The sequence below is a fragment of the Solanum verrucosum genome, unplaced genomic scaffold (assembly GCF_900185275.1).
Source record: "Solanum verrucosum unplaced genomic scaffold, falcon-dt-bn FXZP01000183.1, whole genome shotgun sequence".
Taxonomy (NCBI): Eukaryota; Viridiplantae; Streptophyta; class Magnoliopsida; order Solanales; family Solanaceae; genus Solanum; species Solanum verrucosum.
Window position 1 is genome coordinate 5,119,936 of NW_026020430.1, and position 20,976 is coordinate 5,140,911.

General features: G+C 35.5%; 4 protein-coding genes and 1 non-coding gene across 8 annotated transcripts; 3 read left to right on the forward strand and 2 right to left on the reverse strand.

Annotated features, from left to right (window-relative positions):
- Nucleotides 1–16: 16 nt before the first annotated feature.
- LOC125807953 (succinate--CoA ligase [ADP-forming] subunit beta, mitochondrial) lies at nt 17–5,898 on the forward strand. Of its 2 annotated transcripts, XM_049487711.1 has the most exons (13): nt 17–95; nt 173–294; nt 786–896; nt 995–1,106; nt 2,128–2,192; nt 3,108–3,185; nt 4,091–4,165; nt 4,261–4,413; nt 4,556–4,690; nt 4,806–4,970; nt 5,167–5,289; nt 5,483–5,554; nt 5,682–5,898. In XM_049487711.1, the coding sequence occupies exons 2-13, from the start codon at nt 193–195 to the stop codon at nt 5,754–5,756; spliced, it is 1,266 nt and encodes a 421-aa protein (XP_049343668.1). In that variant the 5' UTR covers nt 17–95; nt 173–192; the 3' UTR covers nt 5,757–5,898. The 2 variants fall into 2 exon arrangements, with proteins under 2 accessions (XP_049343668.1, XP_049343667.1); XM_049487710.1 differs by having other exon boundaries at nt 70–294.
- Nucleotides 5,899–6,484: 586 nt separating this feature from the next.
- LOC125807958 (CRIB domain-containing protein RIC6) lies at nt 6,485–8,343 on the reverse strand. Its single transcript, XM_049487717.1, has 4 exons — nt 7,966–8,343; nt 7,517–7,620; nt 7,313–7,403; nt 6,485–6,990 (listed from the first exon to the last, which is right to left on the reverse strand). The coding sequence occupies exons 1-4, from the start codon at nt 8,021–8,023 to the stop codon at nt 6,587–6,589; spliced, it is 657 nt and encodes a 218-aa protein (XP_049343674.1). The 5' UTR covers nt 8,024–8,343; the 3' UTR covers nt 6,485–6,586.
- Nucleotides 8,344–8,655: 312 nt separating this feature from the next.
- LOC125807959 (glycolipid transfer protein 1-like) lies at nt 8,656–13,380 on the reverse strand. 3 transcript variants are annotated; one of them, XM_049487720.1, is made up of 7 exons: nt 13,233–13,380; nt 12,155–12,284; nt 11,142–11,197; nt 10,405–10,535; nt 10,063–10,198; nt 9,249–9,380; nt 8,656–8,850 (listed from the first exon to the last, which is right to left on the reverse strand). In XM_049487720.1, exons 2-7 carry the CDS (start codon nt 12,270–12,272, stop codon nt 8,815–8,817), a joined length of 609 nt encoding a protein of 202 aa, XP_049343677.1. In that variant the 5' UTR covers nt 12,273–12,284; nt 13,233–13,380; the 3' UTR covers nt 8,656–8,814. The 3 variants fall into 3 exon arrangements, with proteins under 3 accessions (XP_049343677.1, XP_049343675.1, XP_049343676.1); XM_049487718.1 differs by having other exon boundaries at nt 13,221–13,312; XM_049487719.1 differs by lacking the exon at nt 13,233–13,380 and adding an exon at nt 13,123–13,144.
- A 4,797-nt stretch (nt 13,381–18,177) lies between these two features.
- Nucleotides 18,178–20,565, forward strand: LOC125807961 (60S ribosomal protein L14-1). Its single transcript, XM_049487722.1, has 5 exons — nt 18,178–18,223; nt 18,309–18,410; nt 19,616–19,745; nt 19,881–19,993; nt 20,296–20,565. The coding sequence occupies exons 1-5, from the start codon at nt 18,221–18,223 to the stop codon at nt 20,347–20,349; spliced, it is 402 nt and encodes a 133-aa protein (XP_049343679.1). The 5' UTR covers nt 18,178–18,220; the 3' UTR covers nt 20,350–20,565.
- Nucleotides 18,773–18,854, forward strand: LOC125808082 (small nucleolar RNA SNORD34). Its single transcript, XR_007441681.1, has one exon. It is a non-coding gene; the product is annotated as a small nucleolar RNA SNORD34 (small nucleolar RNA).
- Nucleotides 20,566–20,976: the final 411 nt, after the last annotated feature.

A 20,976-nucleotide genomic window follows, 5' to 3' on the forward strand; every position in this document is an offset into this window, starting at 1 on the left:
ATACTGTACCAATGTTTTAATGTAAATTCCATTTATTTCGGAGAATACACTATAACAGGGATAGAAAAGGGGAAAATACAAGTTGGTCAGAAAAAGTAAGCTAAGACTTTTATTTTATTTTTTGGTTTCAGACTTTTATTAGGGTTTCAATTTTATTATATTTCGATCGCAGTAGAGAGGATCTGACAGAAAATGGTGAGAGGAATGCTGCGTAAACTTGCCAATCAGTCTCTTTCAGTCGCCGGAAAATGGCAGCAGCAACAGCTCCGCCGCCTCAACATCCACGAGTATCAGGTCGCCCCTCCCCTCCTATATCAGTGAAATGAGATGTTTCTGAATCTGTAAATCAAATCGCGTCAATGTTAAACTAGTTGATCCTGCTTAGTTTGTGCACATCTCATTCTAATTCGCAATAGTTTTGATCTTCTGTTACAGTTTTTGGATTCGAGATACTGTAGGATAAAAGAATGGTAAAACTTGTTGCGTTAATGGATCATTTCTAGCTGAGATCTCTCCCGTACCTTGATGGTTGAGGAGAAGCTTGTAAAAATTTGAATTAGTGGATATCGTGTAATATTGCGCTCAATATCGTTTTTAGAGGCGAATAAGGAGATTTAGTACATACATATTTTCTTATAATTGTTCAAAGGTAACCAACGAGTCCACTAGAACACCAATTGTTGCCGCAGTTCTTATAATGCAGTGCGTGAAACTTTCTCATATCAAATAATGCTCCACATTTTTCATGATATATTGTTTTGAAGTTTTGCTTGTTATGATAGTAGGGAGCTGAGTTGATGGGAAAATATGGAATCAATGTACCGAAAGGTGTTGCTGTTGCTTCCCTTGATGAAGTGAAAAAAGCAATTCAAGACGTGTTCCCTAACCAAAGCGAGGTAGTTCGAGGAAGTAGTATGCTTTGTATAAGTCTGATATCTTTGCTACAGCTAATGACAGGGGAAATGTTTTCTGCTTTGCTCTTTTGGTGATTCAGGTCGTTGTTAAGTCACAAGTCCTTGCTGGTGGACGTGGCCTTGGAACGTTCAAAAATGGATTTCAGGGTGGAGTTCATATTGTCAAGGCTGATCAGGCTGAAGAGATTGCCAGTACTGAACATTCTCCTCTACTTGATTTTTCTAAAATATTACTCTGTGGTTACAGGGCAGACCTATGCTGTTATCTGCTTTTGTGGAAAAGATCCTTTGTTGCCAATGAATTTTTTCTTTAATGGGAATAAAATGAAGTGTTTTCTGTGTGAATTGTAGGTGTATCATTAGGTTTCATCAACTGTCAGAAGAGATATATAGCTTAGTGTTTCTTACTTGAAATGAAAGCACAATTGTTCTTGACTTGATAAGATCTTTTCCCAAGAACCAGCTAGGGATGCTACTCTGGAGATCTAAGAGGTTTTAACACAGGACATAATGCTATTTTTCTTTTAGTTGCCAGTTGTATGGTTTAAAACTTTTCTGGTGGCATCTTGTGCTTCAGGTTTTCGTCTATCCTTACATTTGAAACTGATTTGTGGGCATCATTGGTTGAAATGCAAACTAGTTAAGCGACGGACCTTCAAATTGTTCCTTAAAGGGGAGATGGGGTGGCCAGTGAGGGCCTTAAGGCCATTTGTTTTCTATCTTAAAGTCTTATGCTGGACTTTTGAGATGGACAATATCAAAATTGTTTTGCAGGAACTGTTAGTAAGCCTCAACATTTTTTATTTTTCTTGGTAACAACTGTAAAATATTACCATAACCACCAAAGAACAGATACAAATAAAAGAGCACTTATTTCTGAAACAGAGAATAGGCCTCCCACAAACCATAACAACTAATTACATAACAAATGCTGAATAAAGTGCCTACATGTATTTGCTTTCTTTGAACTACTAAGTAAGTGTAATCTTTCACTGATTTCCTTCTTTATCTGTATTGCTGCCTCCTCCGTATGTACACATATGTTAATAAGCCTCGACATTTTTGTTCTTACTAGAATATGCTTTTTTTGAGTGTATAGTTTTCTCATTGCCCCTCATGTTTTCTTTGTTTCTTAAATTGTCTCATGCTTTTTCTTTATGGATTTGTGTATATTTTTTTAATGAACAACATTGTCAAATGCTTTTGGTTTCAGGTAAAATGCTTGGACAGATACTTGTTACTAAGCAAACTGGAGCTCAAGGAAAAGTTGTCAGCAAGGTTTGGATTTTATTATTTACATCTGTATTCTTCATCCATACATCAATATTTAATAGCTATTTAGATTTATCAACCAAAAGATTTAGATGTAAAGAGAAAGTTGTTTACCTCAAATATTATTTTCATGAGTTGTTATCCCCATCTTTTTTAAGTATGGAGTGGTTGATAAAAGCCTGCTTGTGAGGCGCTTTAGCCCTGAAGCTCAGTGCATTGGTTGTATGCTTTGCCTCGCTTAGGTGGTGCTTTAGTGCTACAAAGGTGATAATGTGCACCTCAGTGTGAGCAGGCTATGCTTCAAGTAGGGTAGTGCTAAATGCTATTGATGGATATAAATGGTAGATGATTATATCAATTTATTGATTGTGTAAAAAAGGTTATAGATGAATAGTTAGTGTGTAGGAACCGAGTTCACTAATCTGTATTTGCAATATAAACATCTTTGAATTTGTAGCACAAAACTCAATTCGATTTTTTAATTGACACTTTATTTCATGTATTTAGTGTAATTGCTGCTGCCATTTAATTTCTTGGTCTGTATAGTTTCTTTTTTTGCAGTTAGAGGTGTAAAAACTTGATTTTCTTTCCTCATTAGCACCTTTTTGGACTTAAAAACATGCCTAGTTGCGTTTTGCACAAGAAGACCAACAAACTCTTGCCGCCTTTCTGCTAGTTTTGCCTTTGACAAAATGGTGATAGTGTGAAGTCAACATCCATAGTTAAAACCGTTATAAGCATCTAATTGATTTCATTGGTTGGTGATGATAATCACAAGTCCAAACGGTTCATTTAATGTTTTCAGAAACTCAGAATTACTAATTCTACCATCAGCATCTTATTCTCAAAAAAAATATTCTACTATCAGCACCTAGTAGGATCTGCAGATTTTCTGATGCTCTTTTATCTAATTGATTGCAGGTTTACCTATGTGAAAAGATGTCCTTGGTTAATGAAATGTACTTTTCAATTATACTTGATCGTGCAACTGCTGGCCCTGTAAGTTCCATGACTTGTCGTTTCTTAAACTTGCTGGGTCCTTTGTGTCCACTTTATTGTTTTTAACGTATATTCAGAATTTATATCCCAGTCCAATGACTGTTACCCATCAATAAAACAAATAAATCCCTGTTCAATGTCGAGCCAACTTTCACTTCTTACTATTATATTTTCTACACCACTGGGTACCTCCTCATGAGATTAAGGGGAAAAGAGAGAATTTAGCGTGAATAGAAGAGAATAATGAAGGAATTTCTCTGTCTACCTAAGTTGCTTCTTCGTTTTCACTGTTCTCTTAAGTAATAATTCATTTTTTATTCTGACTGCATGGGTATCTTTCTGAATGTACAGAATAAGTAATAAGAGCATCTGCCTGCATCGTTGATTCTATTGAATGAAACCCAATTTAGAAACATGTGCTGCAGTGTGTAGCTTCTGTCCTATGAGTGGATAGGTCAATGCTGCTTGAGACTGATGCATGCTAACATCAGTCATGCTTGTGTTCTAATTAGTGCTTTTTTTTCAATGAAGTATGATTGTTAATGAGAGAACCCAAGTGCTTTCATAATTCTTTATGTCCTAAGAAGGTCAGTCAAAAAGTTTGAAGTACTAGAACTTCCTTCAACTTTCAAGAGTAATTCTAATATAGATATTTGAAAGTTCAGGAAACAATATTATTCAATTTGAGTCCCCCATTAATTAAATGTTTGGGGGCGGGGGATATTGAACCCCTTAAACCTTAGCTGGCAATCTTTTGTTTTTAAGTTTTGCTGTTAAATCCTAGTACAAAATTTTCTTTGTACTTAATTAGTTATCTTGATCATTTAGAGGATGTTCACTATCATATTCAAATGTTTTGTTGATCTATGGTATGAAGCTGCTTACTGTTGCCTTTTCTATTGCAGCTCATTATTGCTTGTCGAAAGGGTGGAACCAGCATAGAAGACCTAGCAGAAAAATTTCCCGACATGATTATAAAGGTTACTTTTCTTTCAATTTCATCCAAGATTTAGCAATTTTGTTTTGTTGCTATTGTTGTCAACTAATAAAAGTTCTCGGCATCTGTATTTTCCAGGTTCCAATTGATGTTTTCAAAGGAATCAGTGATGAAGATGCCGCAAAGGTTGTTGATGGATTGGCTCCAAAAGTAGCTGACAGAAATGATTCAATTGAACAAGTGAAAAAGTTGTACAACCTTTTCTGTGAAACTGACTGCACAATGTTAGAGGTAAAGCATTTTGATCATTTGTTTAGAAGCACCTTCTGGAGACTTAGCAAATTGTTCCACAGATTAAGAATTTGTAGCAAGCATGCCATTAAGAAAAATAATCTCCCTATTTATATCTAATTCTAAACATTTGTCTGGGCAGATCAACCCCCTTGCAGAAACATCTGACAACAAGCTGGTAGCTGCAGATGCAAAGCTCAATTTTGACGATAATGCTGCTTACCGTCAAAAAGAAATCTTTTCCCTTCGCGATTCATCACAAGAAGATCCTCGTGAGGTAACTCCTTGTGATGTCTTTGTTTGAATGTTACTGAAAGCGCTGACTTTTCATCTTTGATGCAACTATATACAAGTTCTCATTTTTATTTGGTTTACTCTGGTCAACTCCTCAGGTTGCTGCTGCAAAAGCTGATTTGAATTATATTGGCTTGGATGGAGAAATTGGTTGCATGGTAAATGGTGCTGGATTGGCAATGGCTACCATGGATATTATTAAGCTTCATGGGGGAACTCCAGCCAATTTTCTAGATGTTGGTGGAAATGCTACTGAAGGCCAGGTATATGTGGTTTCTTGATAATGCAATGTGAAGAACAGTTGTCTAATGCTCATTTGCATGTTTGCCAGCTATATTTTGTAATAATTGAACAAGAGTATTATTATGTTGAAGTCTATTATTTGGCTTAATGAGTGGTAAATGTTGAAAACTTCAGAATCCACAAATGGTTGAATTTCTTTCTTGTACTTTGGAGTAGGTTGTCGAGGCCTTCAAAATTTTGACTGCAGATGAGAAGGTGAAAGCTATTTTGGTGAACATCTTTGGAGGAATAATGAAGTGTGATGTGATAGCCAGTGGTATTGTTAATGCTGCCAAACAGGTTAGTTTTGTGTTTTTTGTGATCATGCGTCTTGGTTGGTTTGTCCAACAGTGTTGTCTATTTTAGGATCAATTTTGTGTCTGTTTTGTCCCATTTAGCCACACATCAATATTTACACCTGACCTCTGTTTCCTTGAGGCTGCAATTAAGCTCCATGCATAATGTGCTGATTCTTGTGGGCTTGTGATTTAAGGTTCAACTGAAAGTGCCTGTGATTGTTCGTCTGGAAGGAACCAACGTCGAACAAGGGAAGAGAATTCTTAAGGTAAATCTTCAACTTTGGCGTCTGGGCATGAACTTTGCCTTGCCCTAACAGTTGCCAATTTTGCTGTGCATAGGAAAAGTCAGTTTCAAGTAGTAAATCACCTTCTTGCCTGGTTTGTCATGTGCAGGAAAGTGGCATGAAACTGATTACCGCTGAGGATTTAGATGACGCAGCTGAAAAGGCAGTCAAGGCCTTAGCTTAGTTGAAAGAACAAAAAAGAGAACAAAATTTGTTATAATTCTAATTTGTGTATGCCTTTTGATTGGCTCCCTTTTTTTGTGGATAATCTGAATGTGCAATTCTTGATTTTACAATAAAACAATGAACTACACTTTTTTGTCAAACACTTTGAGCAAGCTTGATGCTTCTTTTTAATTATTATTCATTTATAACAGTGGTATGATTAGCCATTTTGTACGCACCTCGGCTAATGCAGGTGGGCGATGGCCATCTCATTTAAGAAAGCTTGTTGTTTCGGCTATAACCTAACCTTCTGATTGATGTTTCCCTACTTAGTGTAATCCATGTTGGGTTTGAGAAGGATGCGTGAAACTATGTTTATATAGACTTATTAGTGGAAGAATATAAGATTTTGGATGTTTTTAATTAAAAAAAGATACTTCGAGGTCATTTTGTTCAGACTAAGTTATCTCAGATTTTATAAATTTATCTCATTCATGAACCAAATGACCCCTTATTAGTTACTCCTGTTTCAATAAAGACATTTTGCTGAATTCGACATATCTTAGTTTAAGATCACTGAATTTCTGTGTCAAAATAAATTGACATGGAGGCAGTTACTACCTAGAGAATTCATATATTTTCCTTTCCTCGTATTCAGAAAGAGATTTTACACTAAAAATAAAATTCTGTATAATGAACAAGGTATGTTAAGGTTAAATTTTACATAAAATTCTATAAACGAAACTTTTCGAGATTTCCAAACATGTATGGAATTTACTAAACTATCAAAAAAAAGAAAAGATAAAATGCATTTGAATACATTTTTATTGTTATTTTTTCTTGTTTTTGTTATGAAATGATGCTTTCATTGTTTCTCGAACTCTGTACTGCACCTTCAGATGCTGGTGGTGCAGCTGTACTAGAAGAAGTGCCTTTAGACTTGGACGATCGGGATCCGGGGACGGTACCGCCGGGGTCGGCTTCCTTGGACTTCTTTCGCCGTGATTTTTTGGGGATATCCGGCAGGTCTCTAGCCGGAGACTCCGAGCCACCGGCTGAATCTAGCGGGATCCGGCCGTGTTTGGAACCGTCAGCAGAGTCCTTCCTGTGGTGTCGCCGGGAACCCCTGGATTTCTTTGGAGAATCAGTCCCTCCGTTTTCCTTAGAAGAAGAATGACGCCTGGTTGACTTTGTTTGTTCTGGTTGATCTCCGACGGCAGAAGAATCTGCATTTCTGGACCTTCGGTTTGAATCTGAAATGGCATTGCATTGCATTCATTGCGGGTATAAAAAAAATTTAAAATAGGATCATACAATTCATGCACAGTACTTTGTCCTTGATTTCTTTGTATGTTTACCTCTTTTGTGTTCTGAACCATCTGTTATGGGTCAGGTTTAATTTATTTATTAACCAAGGAAGAACTTTTAGCATGAAATTACAAGAATAGGGAAACTTGAGATCATTTTTTACAGTGCTTTGATCTTCTTGGTTAAATTTCTCCCCTCATATACTTATAGTCCATTTTTTACATTAGAAAAATGAATCATTCAGGTTCGAAAAGTGACCAAACAAACCTTCAGAAACCCATTTAATTTCAGGATTATCTGCTGCTGGAGGAACCAAAGGTGCTGACTGAAATTGTCCTGGTCCATTGAATTCTTTCATCTACCATAATAACAAACATACAGCCACAATGAGGAAAAAAGAAAAAGATCAATTAAAATCATTAAGATAAAATAACATGAAGAAAAGGAAAAAAAAAGAGAAGAGTTTATTACCCAGGTTGGATTATTATCTGTTGATGGTCCATCCCATCCTATATGAGCAACATGCTTTACATCTGTGGGAAAACCAATCTGTATTTCTTTTTCTTTCTCCTCATCTGCATCAACATACATATAATTAAACCTAAATGTTTTTGTATGTAGAGTGGTGATGGTGTGAAAATAAATCTGATGTACAAAGTTGCTTGGCCCGGTTAATTCAAAAGGTTAAACTAAGGAAGAATATCTATAGACAGTTTAACTTATCTTAAACGTAGAAACTTGAATTTTCATAGCCAACTAGAAAAATAAAAAGTGATCCCTATGATAAAATCTTTGTATTTGATTACGCTTTATTCATTAAAATATTTTCATAATGATCGTTAGCCTACCCGTAACCCTCTTTAAACGCCCACAAAAAAAAACAATGAAAATTGTGATAGAATAAATGATCGTTCCCTCACCAAATATTTGAGAAATGTAACGAAGGCCTTTAAGAAGGCCTTTCACCTTGGTGGCCATCTTCAACTTTTTTTTAGGTCTAGATTTGCAAACCTTTCTTCAGTAGAAAGGAAGAAAATAAATGAAACTCATAAATAAATGAGAATATATTTGGTATTAATATTCAAACTTTGGACACAGAAACTCCAAAGATACAAAAATAATTTCAACAAATGGACTCAAACCCTCAAAACTTTTAGGTTCGACTCCTCTCTAATTATCACAAAACAAAATGCTGTTAAAGCATTCCTTTCGTCCATTTAATGGCAATGAATTGCGGGACAATACTAACCAGACATATGTCATAAATTTAGGGATGGGAATTAACTGTTGTTAATTATATTTAAGGAAACTCCTTCGCAAATAATTACATCTGCAAAGCTATTCCTATCCGCTTATAATAATCAATCACATAGCTAAAGTAAATAACAATAAATCAACTTAATGGAAATATTTTTCTTTGGGCATATAAATTGCTAGGACATCAAACTTGTAACTAACACGAACTAATATAATTATATAATATTACTTGCTGAAGAATACATTCACTTAAAACATTTAAATTCACAAGAGGTTATCATGATGTATAATGAAATAAAATATTGAGTCAAACATTAGTCTCCAGAATTACTTATTGCCCTCAAACCCAGTCCGTCCCCTTTCATTATAAGTTACAAACCAGTAAACAAAATAATTCATTGTCTAATACAGCTACCCATCGTACAACAGGACAAAAGCAGGAAGTATGGTTGTTTCAGAAGTTTCTCACAGTGTCGATGAATCTCAAAAGAGTACCAAAACTTCCTTTCAGCTTAAGATGCTTTCAGTTCATCCATTCCTACGCTGGCCTGCAATAGCAACAATGATAAACAATTTTTTAACTTCTGCCGTTAATATTCCTGGAATTTAAATGCAAGAAAACATGATACTAGTGGTCCTTCAGCTATTCCTCTAGTTTCAACTAATCCTTCACCACTGAAATCTCGCAAACAGCCAATAAACTTAAAAGGTGTGTTCGAGGTACCCCAAATACCAGTTTAATCAGTCATGCAGTAGAAGTGAAGACTCATTTGACAAGCAAATCTCTGAAGAACATCTACAAATTCAAGGTGTTGGAAAGGGGACCTAGTTCTTTTTTTCCTTTTGTTCTTTGGGTGGTGGTTGGGACAGAACAACTACAATAGTGCAACCCCAGATAAAATCCAAACATCTATTTGATGGATATATTCTTTATAAGATATCTTACCAAGAACTTGTGGTTCTCTTCAAGAAGCGGTGAGAAAGTAGTACAGAATTTTTCAATGTCACTATTAATATCACCGGTCCCACATATTACATCCATAAATTTCTGCCTATCTGGAGCGAGCTTCATTGCCATCTGTGATTACAATCCACAGTGAAGGAGTTAAGAGAGAGAAAAATGGACTTCAAAAATAGCAATGCCAGATGCCTGGCTGGTTAGTCCTACCTTCAGTATAAATTTTAACAAGGGAGCAAAAGGCAACAAAATTAAAGTACACTGCAACTACCTCTCAATTACAAAATAAGAATACTGCTTAAGTTGACGAGAAAAAGCACAAAAAAAGACATTGAATAAGTAATAGAGGAAAATGGGGGTGGGTTGGAGGGGTGGGGATGGCAGAAATAACATGAAGTTTTATCCCCTATATATCAATGAAATGGAGATCAAACATTGTTTGTTTCTACAAGGTAATGATAAAGAACCAAATTCAAACATTCTTGTCAGCAGCAGCATATCAAGTCACAGGACTTAGACTAACATTCATGTTATAGGAGGCAAAAATGAAACTAAATGAACATTTGACTGTCTGAGACATTATCTCAACAGAAGGAAATACTACACCAGAATATGGGTACCTGGAAAACCAAAACAAGCCAACAAGGATTTTCTTATTGAAAAATCACTAACAGCACACACATTCCAGGACTAAACTAGGAAGGATCTCATACTTTGCATGATGGGAAGAATGGGGAAAGATGCAACTATTCCGGATCAATAACTTTAGAAGCAAAATTTTCAGGGTATATGAAACAGTTACCGAAAAAGTTGAACTCGCTATCCATCCATGACACTTTTTCAATGTCTTGCTGTAGGAATCAGAGCAAGCTTGTGACATCGCCCAGTCCTGATGCTCCAGTAAATTTCTAAACAGTGCCACCAGAAAATCCATAGCCCTAAAGACATAATGACAGAATCTTCAAATTATAATTCAGTTGACCAGAATTAAAATGCATCGTAGAGTAACATGCTTTTGGGAAATGCATGCTGCTGAGTGATTGTGGTATGAGTGAGATCGGGGCATGGGGAAAGACATCGCCTAGAAGATTAATGGTTACCGCAAAAGAGATAAAGTAAGAAGAGATGGAGAATAATTTCCAACCTTGTCAACCAAAGAAGACCATTTGTGCAACTGGAAGAGCCTTTTGCTGTCTTTGCTTCAATCTCTTCTTGCACCATGCTGTACAAGTTTGTATATTTTGTTGGGTTCGACAAGTACTTGTTTTCTAACCTCTGTAGCATCAATATTTAATAATAGATTTAGCAAGGAAGCATCCACAAAATTTTCAAAATTGAAAGATCAGACTGTGTTTGCTAGCTGTATGCAGCAACATAAATCAAAAGAAAACATCTACATGGTTCAGGGAACGAAGTGCCTAAGAATATCTAGCTCCATAACATAGGAAATACTCAACCAAGGTCAGAATAATTCTGTTGCCTGGCTGAATAAACTCAATTTTCTCAAGATAATTACTCTACAAACTGTGATAAAAACCCATTTATTTGGATATTCTAGATTACTGGAAACAATTGTTTAACAGGGCTTTTGAGCTCATTCAGGAAAGGTAATTGGTAGAAAGGGCCAGAAGAGAATATTATCCTGCACCCATGAAATTAAATAAGTAATGAATCAATTAACGGGAGAGAATGAAATGATAAATCAAATAATTAATGAGGACAAATGAGAGGAAGAAAAGGGACTTTAATAGAACAAATGTTGTGAAATTCCAAAATCAAAGCATTATTACTGAGTGATAGAAAGGTAGAATTTAAGCAATAGAAAATAAGCAAGCAAAAACCTGAAAAATTTCAGATAAAAGGCAAAGATGGGAGACTGACCGTTATATTTCCACCAATGTCAGACTTGACCAGTGCCATGGCAGCTCCAAACTTTTCTAGATTGGGAAAAAACAAAAAAGATAATCAGTTTACAGTTAACATGGATCCAGCTTGCTTTTGAGATGTCCAAGATAACTTACTAAAGAGGTAAGGAACATTCACTTAGAAGCTTTATGCACATAAGTGAAAATATTTTGACAAATTACTAGTACATCCGTAAGAAAAGAGCCCTTTGCATAAATTTCTATTTGCAAGACTAAATAGCAACTTTTGTAGCTAGGACTCTTTAAAAAATGTTGCCGCACCCGTGTTGGATTCTTCCAAAATACACTATTTTTGGAGTATCCGACACACACCATCGATATTTTTGAAGTTTAAACTTTAGATAGCCACTCACATTTAAGAGAAAAAATGAAGTTTCAAGGCATGTGTTTGCTTAAAAATTCTGGAAAAAACTTGTTTGCATTTTCAACCATACACCAAAAAATAAATCTTCTGTTTTCGTAAAAGTTGTTCTTCAAAATTCACATTTTTTCGCAAAAACTGAAAATCTAATCTATATTGAACCAAACACATAGAATTTAACAATTCAGCCTCTTCTCTGAACTTCACTTTGAAAGTTTTAAATTAGTTTCTTTTAAATGTTGTAAGTATTAGATTATTTTTTGTCTTTTAAGTGGCATCCACCCAAGAGGGTTGCTACCCACAGGACACACTACGACATTTTTGGAGATTCCGAGCTACATAGGTTTTAAATGTCAAAATTAACCAATATCATAACTCAATTTGATTAGGAAAATTAAGATCAAGCATTAGATCGACCAGAAAAAAAGGGAGTAGCTAGAGTGTTTGCACCTTGAGACAGCACTACTAAGAAGCTTAAGCGAAATTCTTGATAGAAATAAAATAACAGCATAATTTTATTTTTAAAAGTTTTTGACCACTCAAAAAGTAGTCAAAGAAACGGGGATCCCTAAGTTATAGATCCCAAGCTAAAACACAAGATATAGTACCTATAATAGGTAAGATGTGTTTGCAGACATCTAAGAAAGGTCTGGTAAGCATTACTCCTTCCTCAGACTTGACATGCTTGATTCCTTCTAAAGCAGGGGCAAAGACAGTGCCTTCCATTCTTGTGCTTTACTGCAGTGTATAGCATCATAAAAGTTAAAATCATTTCAGAAGTACATTTAAATGGCAATGAAAACCTTAATCCACTAACTTAACAACTCTAGTAGAAAGCGTTGCAAATAATGAAGCTCAAAGACAGAGAGACATAAAATCTGTCTTATTGGTGAAAGTAAAGATGCTTAATATCAACATATAGTCAAGAGTATCTGCAGAAGTTATTACAAACTACACACTTATGTGTCAAGCAAACCAATCGGGAAAATGACCAATATGTTGAGATATCTGGATTTCATATGATAAAGGCAACACTGAATGCAATGAATAGTATGTTGCCGTAAAGAACAACCACAATGTACAAAGAATCAAATGCTGATGATCAACTTTTTACTCCAATTCAACGATCAGGATTATGCTGATGTATATTTTCTAAATATATTTAACTATAGATATATAGGCCAAGCTGAAAATAGTTGATGCACATATTAATTAACAAATCAAACAAAAAAGGGCTAAGATCACGTAGATCCTTATCATCAACTTGATTATCCATTAAACAAAGATATCTGACTATTCAATCCACCATCTGCAGAATCATAAACTACAAATGTACTCCGAAAAAAGGATCAAACCGCTAGTTTGCTTACTGTTAATAGTTCATGGAGGCGGATCCAATATCAGAAAAGCAGTGAACACAAACAAGTATGAGCCAGTAGATATCTACACATGCATCCATTTCTTATATGCTGGATCAACCTTTCTACACGCAATCAAACTAAATTTCTAAGCAAATTCTCGTCCAATTCAAGGAAAACAGTTTTTTCAGTAAAAAAATCAAACGAGATTTGCTTACAGAAATGCTAGATCTTCAAAAAAATTGAATGATACAAGTAAATCGAAGGAATTGAACAAAAGATCGCGTATAATCGAGAACTGATATTTGATACTTACAAAAAGATATACCTTATCAATGTGCTCTCTCTATATTTTTGAGCTTTCGAAGAACGCTACTGCCAAGTGTGAGGAACAAATGAAGAAGCTTTGATATTTACATACACGCTAAGGACTGATCGATTCGGCGGTTACGAAACGCAAGGCACGGTGTCGTTTTTGCCTGCGCGAATTTTGCCAAGTTTGGACTATGGAGTACGAGAGTCCATTTGTTTATTTTTTGGAATTTTAATTGGGATATCAAAGTTTTAGATTTTTAAAATAGTTACATACTTGGATGTACTATAAATAATAAGTTATATTTTTTTTACAGGTGATATGTCGAAAGAATTATTAAAGAGAAAATTATTATTTGACAATTCGTGAAAGGAAATTTAGGTTATGCATATAATTTGTTTTAAAATTTAAATATCTATTTTAAATAAATTATTTTTCAAATCAAAAAAATGAAGAAATTGGAATCAATAGAGAGTGTAAATAAGATGAGGAGAAAAAGGGGAACAAAACTAAAACAACTAAGAATAAAAATTTCAAGATCAAAGTTCTTGTGGATTTTAAAGTTCTTCTTTTTTTTCCCTAAAAAGTTCAGACTTTAAAAAAAAATCTTAAAAAAAATAAAATTGTTTTTTATGTATTTTATAAGGTGTATATAAACTTTTGAGTAATTGAGAGTTGATTCAGATTAATGTTGACACAAAAAAAATAAAATTGATAAGATTATACACACAATTTGGTGATTCATAAGAATTTATGAACAATTTATAAAAATCCATATGATCGTGAGAACTTGTGATCGAAAAAATGCGTACCCTTCTATTAAAAAATTTGTGGTGCTATGTTGGGACTTGAAAATAATTTATTCTAAGAACTCGATGATCGTGACGAATTAGAGCAAATTATGTCTTTGTGCATCCATCATAAACTTCTTGTATATTGTTAGAATTTGTGAACAATAAAAATTTCGATATAATTTATACTAGATTCTTGGTGAGCCGTTGTGACTTGTAGCAAATTTTGTCTATTCATCTAAATTTCGGACAATCCATCAAGACTTTGTGCTAAAGTACTGTGGCAGACTCAAAATTTTCATTAAGAGGTGTCAATGGTTGTAGTACAAAAAATTATAATGAGTCCAGTAGGGCTTGAACACACAATTTGATGGAAATCTTGCAACCCCTTAACCAATAGGCTAAACTTTCGATTTGTTTCAAGAGGTGTCAATACTCATATAATTGTATATATATTTATTAAACTAAAATTTGACCTCTATATACGATGTAATTTTTTGACAAAAGAGTGTCGCTTGACACCCCTTGACCAAGGTTGGGTCCGCCCCTGCTAAAGTACTGACAGACAAGCTCCAAGTTATGACTCATAATTATATTTTTGTTGAATGTTTTTTAAAAAAAATAAGGTTAATACCTAAATTGTAAGTATCATGTTGTTGTTGCTATTCTTTCTTCTATATTAATTTGGTTATAATACGTTTTTACTTGAACCGATAATTTATCAAAATAACATTTTGTAACACCCCAATTTTTCCAAAACGTCTAAATTAACTCGTACCTTCGTGGAAAGACAAAGAGGGTGAGTAATAAATTAAAAAGGATGTGGTATGTCATATTTTAAGTGTTCAAGGGTTTTATCTCAAGTTTTGAAGTTAAGTAAGTGGCAAAATAAAAGTTGGCGAAAGTTATCGTAAGTTCCTTTTTAAAGATTTCTTTGAAATTTGGGTCAAATGTATTGGATGTTTTCTCCCAATATATAAAGAGTTAGAAGGCCTATTACCCATTAAATCGAAGGCCTACGAGTCTAGTTTGCAACGCACAAAACCCCGTATTAAACGGACATCCGAGTAAAAAGTTATGAGTGTTTTACTAGGGACTGCCAAGGCAGAATCCAGGTCGGATCTGGGTCGGGTAAAGAAATATGGTATGTCGGCTATATAACGTTTTTAGCCATGGAATCAGTTCATTTCAGTTCCAAAACCAGAAAAAAGCTTAGGAGAGGGTTCATATGGAGTCCTAGCATGATGAAGGTTAGTTTTGATGATTTCTACCATTAAACGTTGCCCCGTGCCTAGAAACGTAATCCCTACACGTAGCAATCATTTTTCCCTTCTATTTGCTACGTTTGGAGCTGGTTTTTGAAGATATAAATTTGTAACTATTGGTGTTTCTTCAAGGTTTTAACTTGGTTAACTAAGGTAATCATCTCGGGACTCTTTTATGATTGTTTTAATGAATTTCTACGGACGTTTCGACAAATTGGGGCAATATGGCAAATCTGCCGATATAAGGTTAATTATAAATTGTTTATAGGTGCGTACCAGTTGTGTATATATAGTGTTTGCGAAGCTTAGGACATAAGGAACAACTTTCGTGAAGGAACTACGGCCTTTCGAGCGTTCATTGGAAAGGTATGTTAAGGCTATTCCCTACTTACGACATGTTTCCTTAAAGTTTAGAAGTAATGTATTTGGGTTGTTATCCTTGATATATTGTTGGCTTCTCGAGTTGATATAATCCTCCCCTGTCGGGATTCTTATTCAGTTAATAGCGTCCCTATGTTGGACACGATTTAAGAGGCTATTTGTATAGGTTGTTTATAACTAAATTGCTCGCTTTTAGCGGTTGAATTGTTATTATTGTCGTTGGGGCTATTGTGGTTAGCTGCAAGAATGTGATTTATGCCTAGAAGGGCTATGTTCTGCCTACAGGGCTATATGGATGCCTAACAGGGCTATGAGTTGCCTACAGGGCTATATTAACGCCTAAGAAGGCTATGTTCTTCCTACAGGGCCATGTTGTTGCCTAAAAGGGCTATGAGTTGTCTATAAGCTACGTTGATGCCTAAAGGAGCTATGTGCTACCTAAGGGGCTATATTAATGCCTAAGAGGGCTATGTGATTGCCTACGGGGCTAGGGGACTACTGATAGGGGTATATAGGCTGATTGGCACCTTCCGGGCTTATGGGGTCCTGAGTTGGTGGTCTTGTGTGCTGTTTGTACCTGCCGAGCTTTTGGGGGCTTGGTTAGGTTGTTGTTTTATTATTTTTGATAAGTTTAGATTTAAGAGCAGGTCAGTACACTTATCTTAGCCTTGATTTATTTATTGGATTATTCCAGTATATCAGGATACCTCATCATAGTCTATTGCCTTTCATACTCTGTACATTATTTTGTACTGACGCCCCACGGCCTTGGGGGCGCTGCATTCATGCATGCAGGTCCTGACAGACGACTGAGTAGACCTCCTCAGCAGCAGGATTGACTTTTATCCAGTTGGCTAGCCCCTTTCCTCCGGAGCTGCCAGAGTTGGGAGGTTTGTTACATTTTGTTGTATATATCTTTATGGGTAGGCTGGGGCCCTGTCCCACCAATCTTTACTACTTTTAGAGGCTTGCAGACTAGTGTGCGGGGTTTATAGCTACGTTATGGCCATACTGGCCTATGTTGTTGGTTTGCGGAAGCTTGTGAGCTGTTTGATGTATTGTATTGATATATACCTGCTTTTAGTTTTGGTATAGATATCATGGTGGCCTCGACGGCCCAATTAGGACTTTTGTGCTAGTTGACTATTTATTTATATGATCTCCTGAGTGTAGCTATTTCTGTTATAGATTAGTTGACAGGGGCCTTGCCGGTCGATGACTTAGTTTTAAGCCGAGATGTACTTGTTTGATTTCTTGATTGTGTGTGGCTGTCATGCGCTAGTAGCAAATGGTTCAACTGGGTCGGCTCAGGCCTGAGTTTTGGCATTAGGAGCTAGTTGCGCCTCTCGAGTTTGGGGCGTGACATATTTCTACTTTTATAAGTCAGAAATAAATCGTGTACATGCTATTCTTCTCAAACTTGTCATATGAAATGCATTAGATACTGTATCTTGTTGTGGAAGGTCATAATTTAAAGGGAAAATTGTACATAATGACAAACTATTAATTCAAATTAAATAGTATAACCACACTTTGATTTAATTGTGTCATGTAGCAAACTGTTTGCCAGTCGCCTCTCTCCCTCAAACTCTCGCTCGCCACTCTCCCTCTCTCGCTCGCTCCCTCTGTGCTCGCCTCTCTCTCTTTATACAACAGAATTGTATAAATTGCGTTTCTGTTTGTATAAAGCGAGAGAAAATTGTATATACACATGCAGATACATATATATTCATCCTATACACTTATAATTATACAATAAAAATATTCCCCTGCCCAATTCTCTTTTGCTTTTCTCTCTTTCTCGTTTTATACAACATAATTGTATAAATTGTGTTTCTGTTTGTATAAAGCGAGAGAAAATTGTATATACACATGCAAATACATATATATTCGTCCTATACACTTATAATTATACAATAAAAATATTCCCCTGCCCAGTTCTCTTTTGCCTCTTTCTCTTTCTCGTTTTATACAACATAATTGTATAAATTGTGTTTCTGTTTGTATAAAGCGAGAGAAAATTGTATATACGCATGCAAATTCATATATATTTGTCTTATACACTTATAATTATACAATAAAAATATTCACCTGCCAACAAGAGGCTAATAACAATTTATACAAATGGCCTGCCAGCGAAATTATACAAATCTGAAGAGGAGCCAACGAATTATACAATTGCTTCTTTTTGTATATACGTATAGCGAAATAGACATAGCTTTCAATTGTATATGTATAGCGAATTATACATATTCATGTTTACTATGGAGCGCAATTATGCAAACTTTGCTATAGCATACAAATATGATTTTTTTGTTTGTATATGTGAAAATTGCTCTAATTTAAATAGCGGTGCAGAATGATCATATCTGTGCAAATCTCGGTCCCAAACCATATTACCTCATAGTGGGCCTAAGCCCATATAAAATTAAAGCCGCGAGTCCAGATCCAGACAGAATAACCTTACACTATATCATCTCCTCGAAAACCCTAGCACTCACTTGACAATCCACACCAGTAACCCTCACTCTTCGCGCCTGATAGCAGCTCCATCAGATCGCCGAAAATGGTAAGTTTTCACGCAGTTTACGCATTTTCGAGCTCTGAGATTTAATGTTGAGATTTGAAGAAATGTGTTGGATTGTTTTCTGCAGCCGTTCAAGAGGTTCGTAGAGATCGGAAGAGTTGCCCTCGTCAACTACGGGAAGGATTACGGGAAGCTTGTTGTTATCGTCGATGTCATTGACCAAAATAGGGTACGTGTTCTTCGCTTTTTTGCTTTCCTGAGCAGCTTTTATACTCTTTCAATTTGTTTATAATTGAGCAACTCCGATTATAGGACGTTCCAAACGCTTTGCATTATTCTCCTGATAGTATCATTTTACAATTACTTTATACACCTCAATCCATGCTATTTATGATCGGATTTATGGATGTTTACCGTTCATGTGGTTCCTAAAATTGTATTAGATCATCGTTTAACTCGTTGGTTTCATTGTTAGTATGTTATTTTCTGGTTAATCGAATTTATATGTTGAGTGCCGTTTTGCCTTTGGAACTGCTTTGCCATGTCTTTTGGCAAGGAAGATCGTTTTTCTTAGTTTATGAAGGATACTTTCAAGGCCTATGATGGAATTTGATAACATGCCTACATTGTCTGATCATATAAGTTTGATTGAGCAACATGAACTGAGGCCTTGTTTTAAGGATTGACAAATAATAGTTCTTATGTATTTACAGTGGTAAAATTTTGAATTGGCAGCTATGAAAATCATTTGCAATTATTAAATAATTGCTCGTTTGGAAATCTGTTTTTAAAACTATCCCATTTTCCATGGGCTATAATCATCTATACAAATTTTCTCTGTAAAGCCTGGAGATTTATTTAGTCTGTCTCTATTTGTCCTGGAATCGTCAAATATACTATTTTTTTTTGGTTGATACAGAAACGTTTGCAAAATGGACTACATTATTGCATCAAAGGATACATTAAGCTCCCCTAGGATCTGTTGTGCATTCTGTTAAGACCTTTACCAATTAGTAATACAGAAGGCAATAAATTAGAGTCTCTGGTGCGCTTTGTCAATAGCGTATTCAGCGCTGTACGTTGCCAAGAATGAAATGGGGCAGAGATTCTAGCACAAGGACTATCTTGCAATTGTCCTTGTGCATTCAGATGCCTCTTCATTTTTTGAGAACTTCAAACTTGGGTCATACAAGAAGTAACTAATATCTTTTTTCTAACATATCAAACAAAATAATGTCTTTTATAATATTTTAACAAGTTCTCTCATGGGTTGAGCTAATAAATAGGCCAGCTGGCGGGATCATGTTTTCATGGGCTAATCTTGCCACTCCTAGATAGTGGCTAGTTGTTTGATTGACTTATAAATTACTTGTACAAGATGGAGAAATTAAAAACTGCTTGGATGAAATACCTATCCATCTCTATAATTGACAGGCTCTTGTTGATTCCCCGGACATGGTGAGGAGCCAGATGAACTTTAAGAGACTTTCACTCACAGATATCAAAATCGACATTAGTAGAATCCCAAAGAAGAAGACCCTCATTGCTGCTATGGAGGCTGCTGGTGAGTACAGTGCTTAGAATTTTTTCTTTTCCCTCTCGAAGATGTAGATTAGTAATTACTTTAGCAGCTTCCTATGCATTCTACTTGGTTGAAAGTTTTATGAAGTTCAATCACTCTTTTGATTTGTGCTCCCAGACGTGAAAAACAAATGGGAGAGCAGTTCCTGGGGAAGGAAGTTGATAGTTCAGAAGAGGAGGGCCTCACTTAATGATTTTGACAGGTTCAAGCTTATGCTGGCAAAGATAAAGGTGTGATTATGTTTAATATTAAAGTTAGCTTCATTTTTTGCTGGACACTCTTGGTTAAAGCTTAGAGCAAGGAGATTGTTTACCTGAAAAAGTGGAGAAAGTCTTTTTTTTGTTAGATTGAAAAGGCAAAATGTTACGCTATCCTTGTGCTTCAACTTTATTATGGACAATTTTTCCTTCCAAACTAGACTTTACACTGTTAAGGTCCTGAAAATGTAGATGGTTTGGATCCAGTCAAACATTGAGATTTCTGTGGTATTTGTCTTCTGTCACAAGCTGATACAATTATATTGATTTTGCAGAGGGCTGGAGTCGTGAGACAGGAGCTTGCTAAGCTCAAGAAGGAAGTTGCTTGAAAACTTTTTGATTAGTCAAATTTGAATATTAGATTTTCAAAAGGTATACTTGTTTAGCTTTGAGATTTTGTTGCATTATGGGAAGAAAAACATATTTTTGTTTTTACTTCCAACGTCTTTCTATAGTTTTTCTGATCTATGATGATGAATGATCTTTTCCAAGAATTACCTGCTCCGTCATTTAATGTAATGGTTTTATCATTTTGTTGTGTGCAATCAATTAACTATGACTCTCAGTTGTAAGTTGGCAAAGGTCGAAGTATTGGTTTCTAGTTGTGGAACCCTATATTTCCTGAGTTTTGAAGGCTGCTAAGGTTGTCCTTCGGGCTTCATTCAAGGTTGATTTTTTGGTCATAAACATGTAGGGTTAACTCAATATCATTCCTTCTGGTTTGGTACTATTGGTAGATCATTTTAAGTACTTGAGCTCCTAACTCAATGGAAGAGAAGTACTTGAGCTCCTAACAAAGATGTGACAGTGTATGAAGTAGGTCTAGACTTTGGAGTTGGAAATATGTAGCCAGAAAAGGCAATGCAAGTAAGAAAAATCATGTCTAATCATGGTGAATTGTCATTTCATTAATAGAAGATCCACCGAAGAAATGGGAGAAAATGAAGTAGAAAATT

Excerpts from the sequence above, each read along its gene's own strand:
- LOC125807953 (XM_049487711.1), top strand. The coding sequence starts at position 193 with ATGGTGAGAGGAATGCTGCGTAAACTTGCCAATCAGTCTCTTTCAGTC. Across the intron at positions 2,193-3,107 it reads AAGGAAAAGTTGTCAGCAAG|GTTTACCTATGTGAAAAGAT; the intron begins GTTTGGATTTTA and ends AATTGATTGCAG. Across the intron at positions 4,971-5,166 it reads GAAATGCTACTGAAGGCCAG|GTTGTCGAGGCCTTCAAAAT; the intron begins GTATATGTGGTT and ends ACTTTGGAGTAG.
- LOC125807958 (XM_049487717.1), bottom strand. The coding sequence starts at position 8,023 with ATGGCCACCAAGGTGAAAGGCCTTCTTAAAGGCCTTCGTTACATTTCT. Across the intron at positions 7,621-7,965 it reads TTACATTTCTCAAATATTTG|ATGAGGAGAAAGAAAAAGAA; the intron begins GTGAGGGAACGA and ends ATGTTGATGCAG. Across the intron at positions 7,404-7,516 it reads CAGATAATAATCCAACCTGG|ATGAAAGAATTCAATGGACC; the intron begins GTAATAAACTCT and ends TTATTATGGTAG.
- LOC125807959 (XM_049487720.1), bottom strand. The coding sequence starts at position 12,272 with ATGGAAGGCACTGTCTTTGCCCCTGCTTTAGAAGGAATCAAGCATGTC. Across the intron at positions 10,536-11,141 it reads ACATTGGTGGAAATATAACG|AGGTTAGAAAACAAGTACTT; the intron begins GTCAGTCTCCCA and ends TTGATGCTACAG. Across the intron at positions 9,381-10,062 it reads TAGCGAGTTCAACTTTTTCG|ATGGCAATGAAGCTCGCTCC; the intron begins GTAACTGTTTCA and ends TTGTAATCACAG.
- LOC125807961 (XM_049487722.1), top strand. Across the intron at positions 18,411-19,615 it reads ATGTCATTGACCAAAATAGG|GCTCTTGTTGATTCCCCGGA; the intron begins GTACGTGTTCTT and ends TATAATTGACAG. Across the intron at positions 19,994-20,295 it reads TTATGCTGGCAAAGATAAAG|AGGGCTGGAGTCGTGAGACA; the intron begins GTGTGATTATGT and ends TTGATTTTGCAG.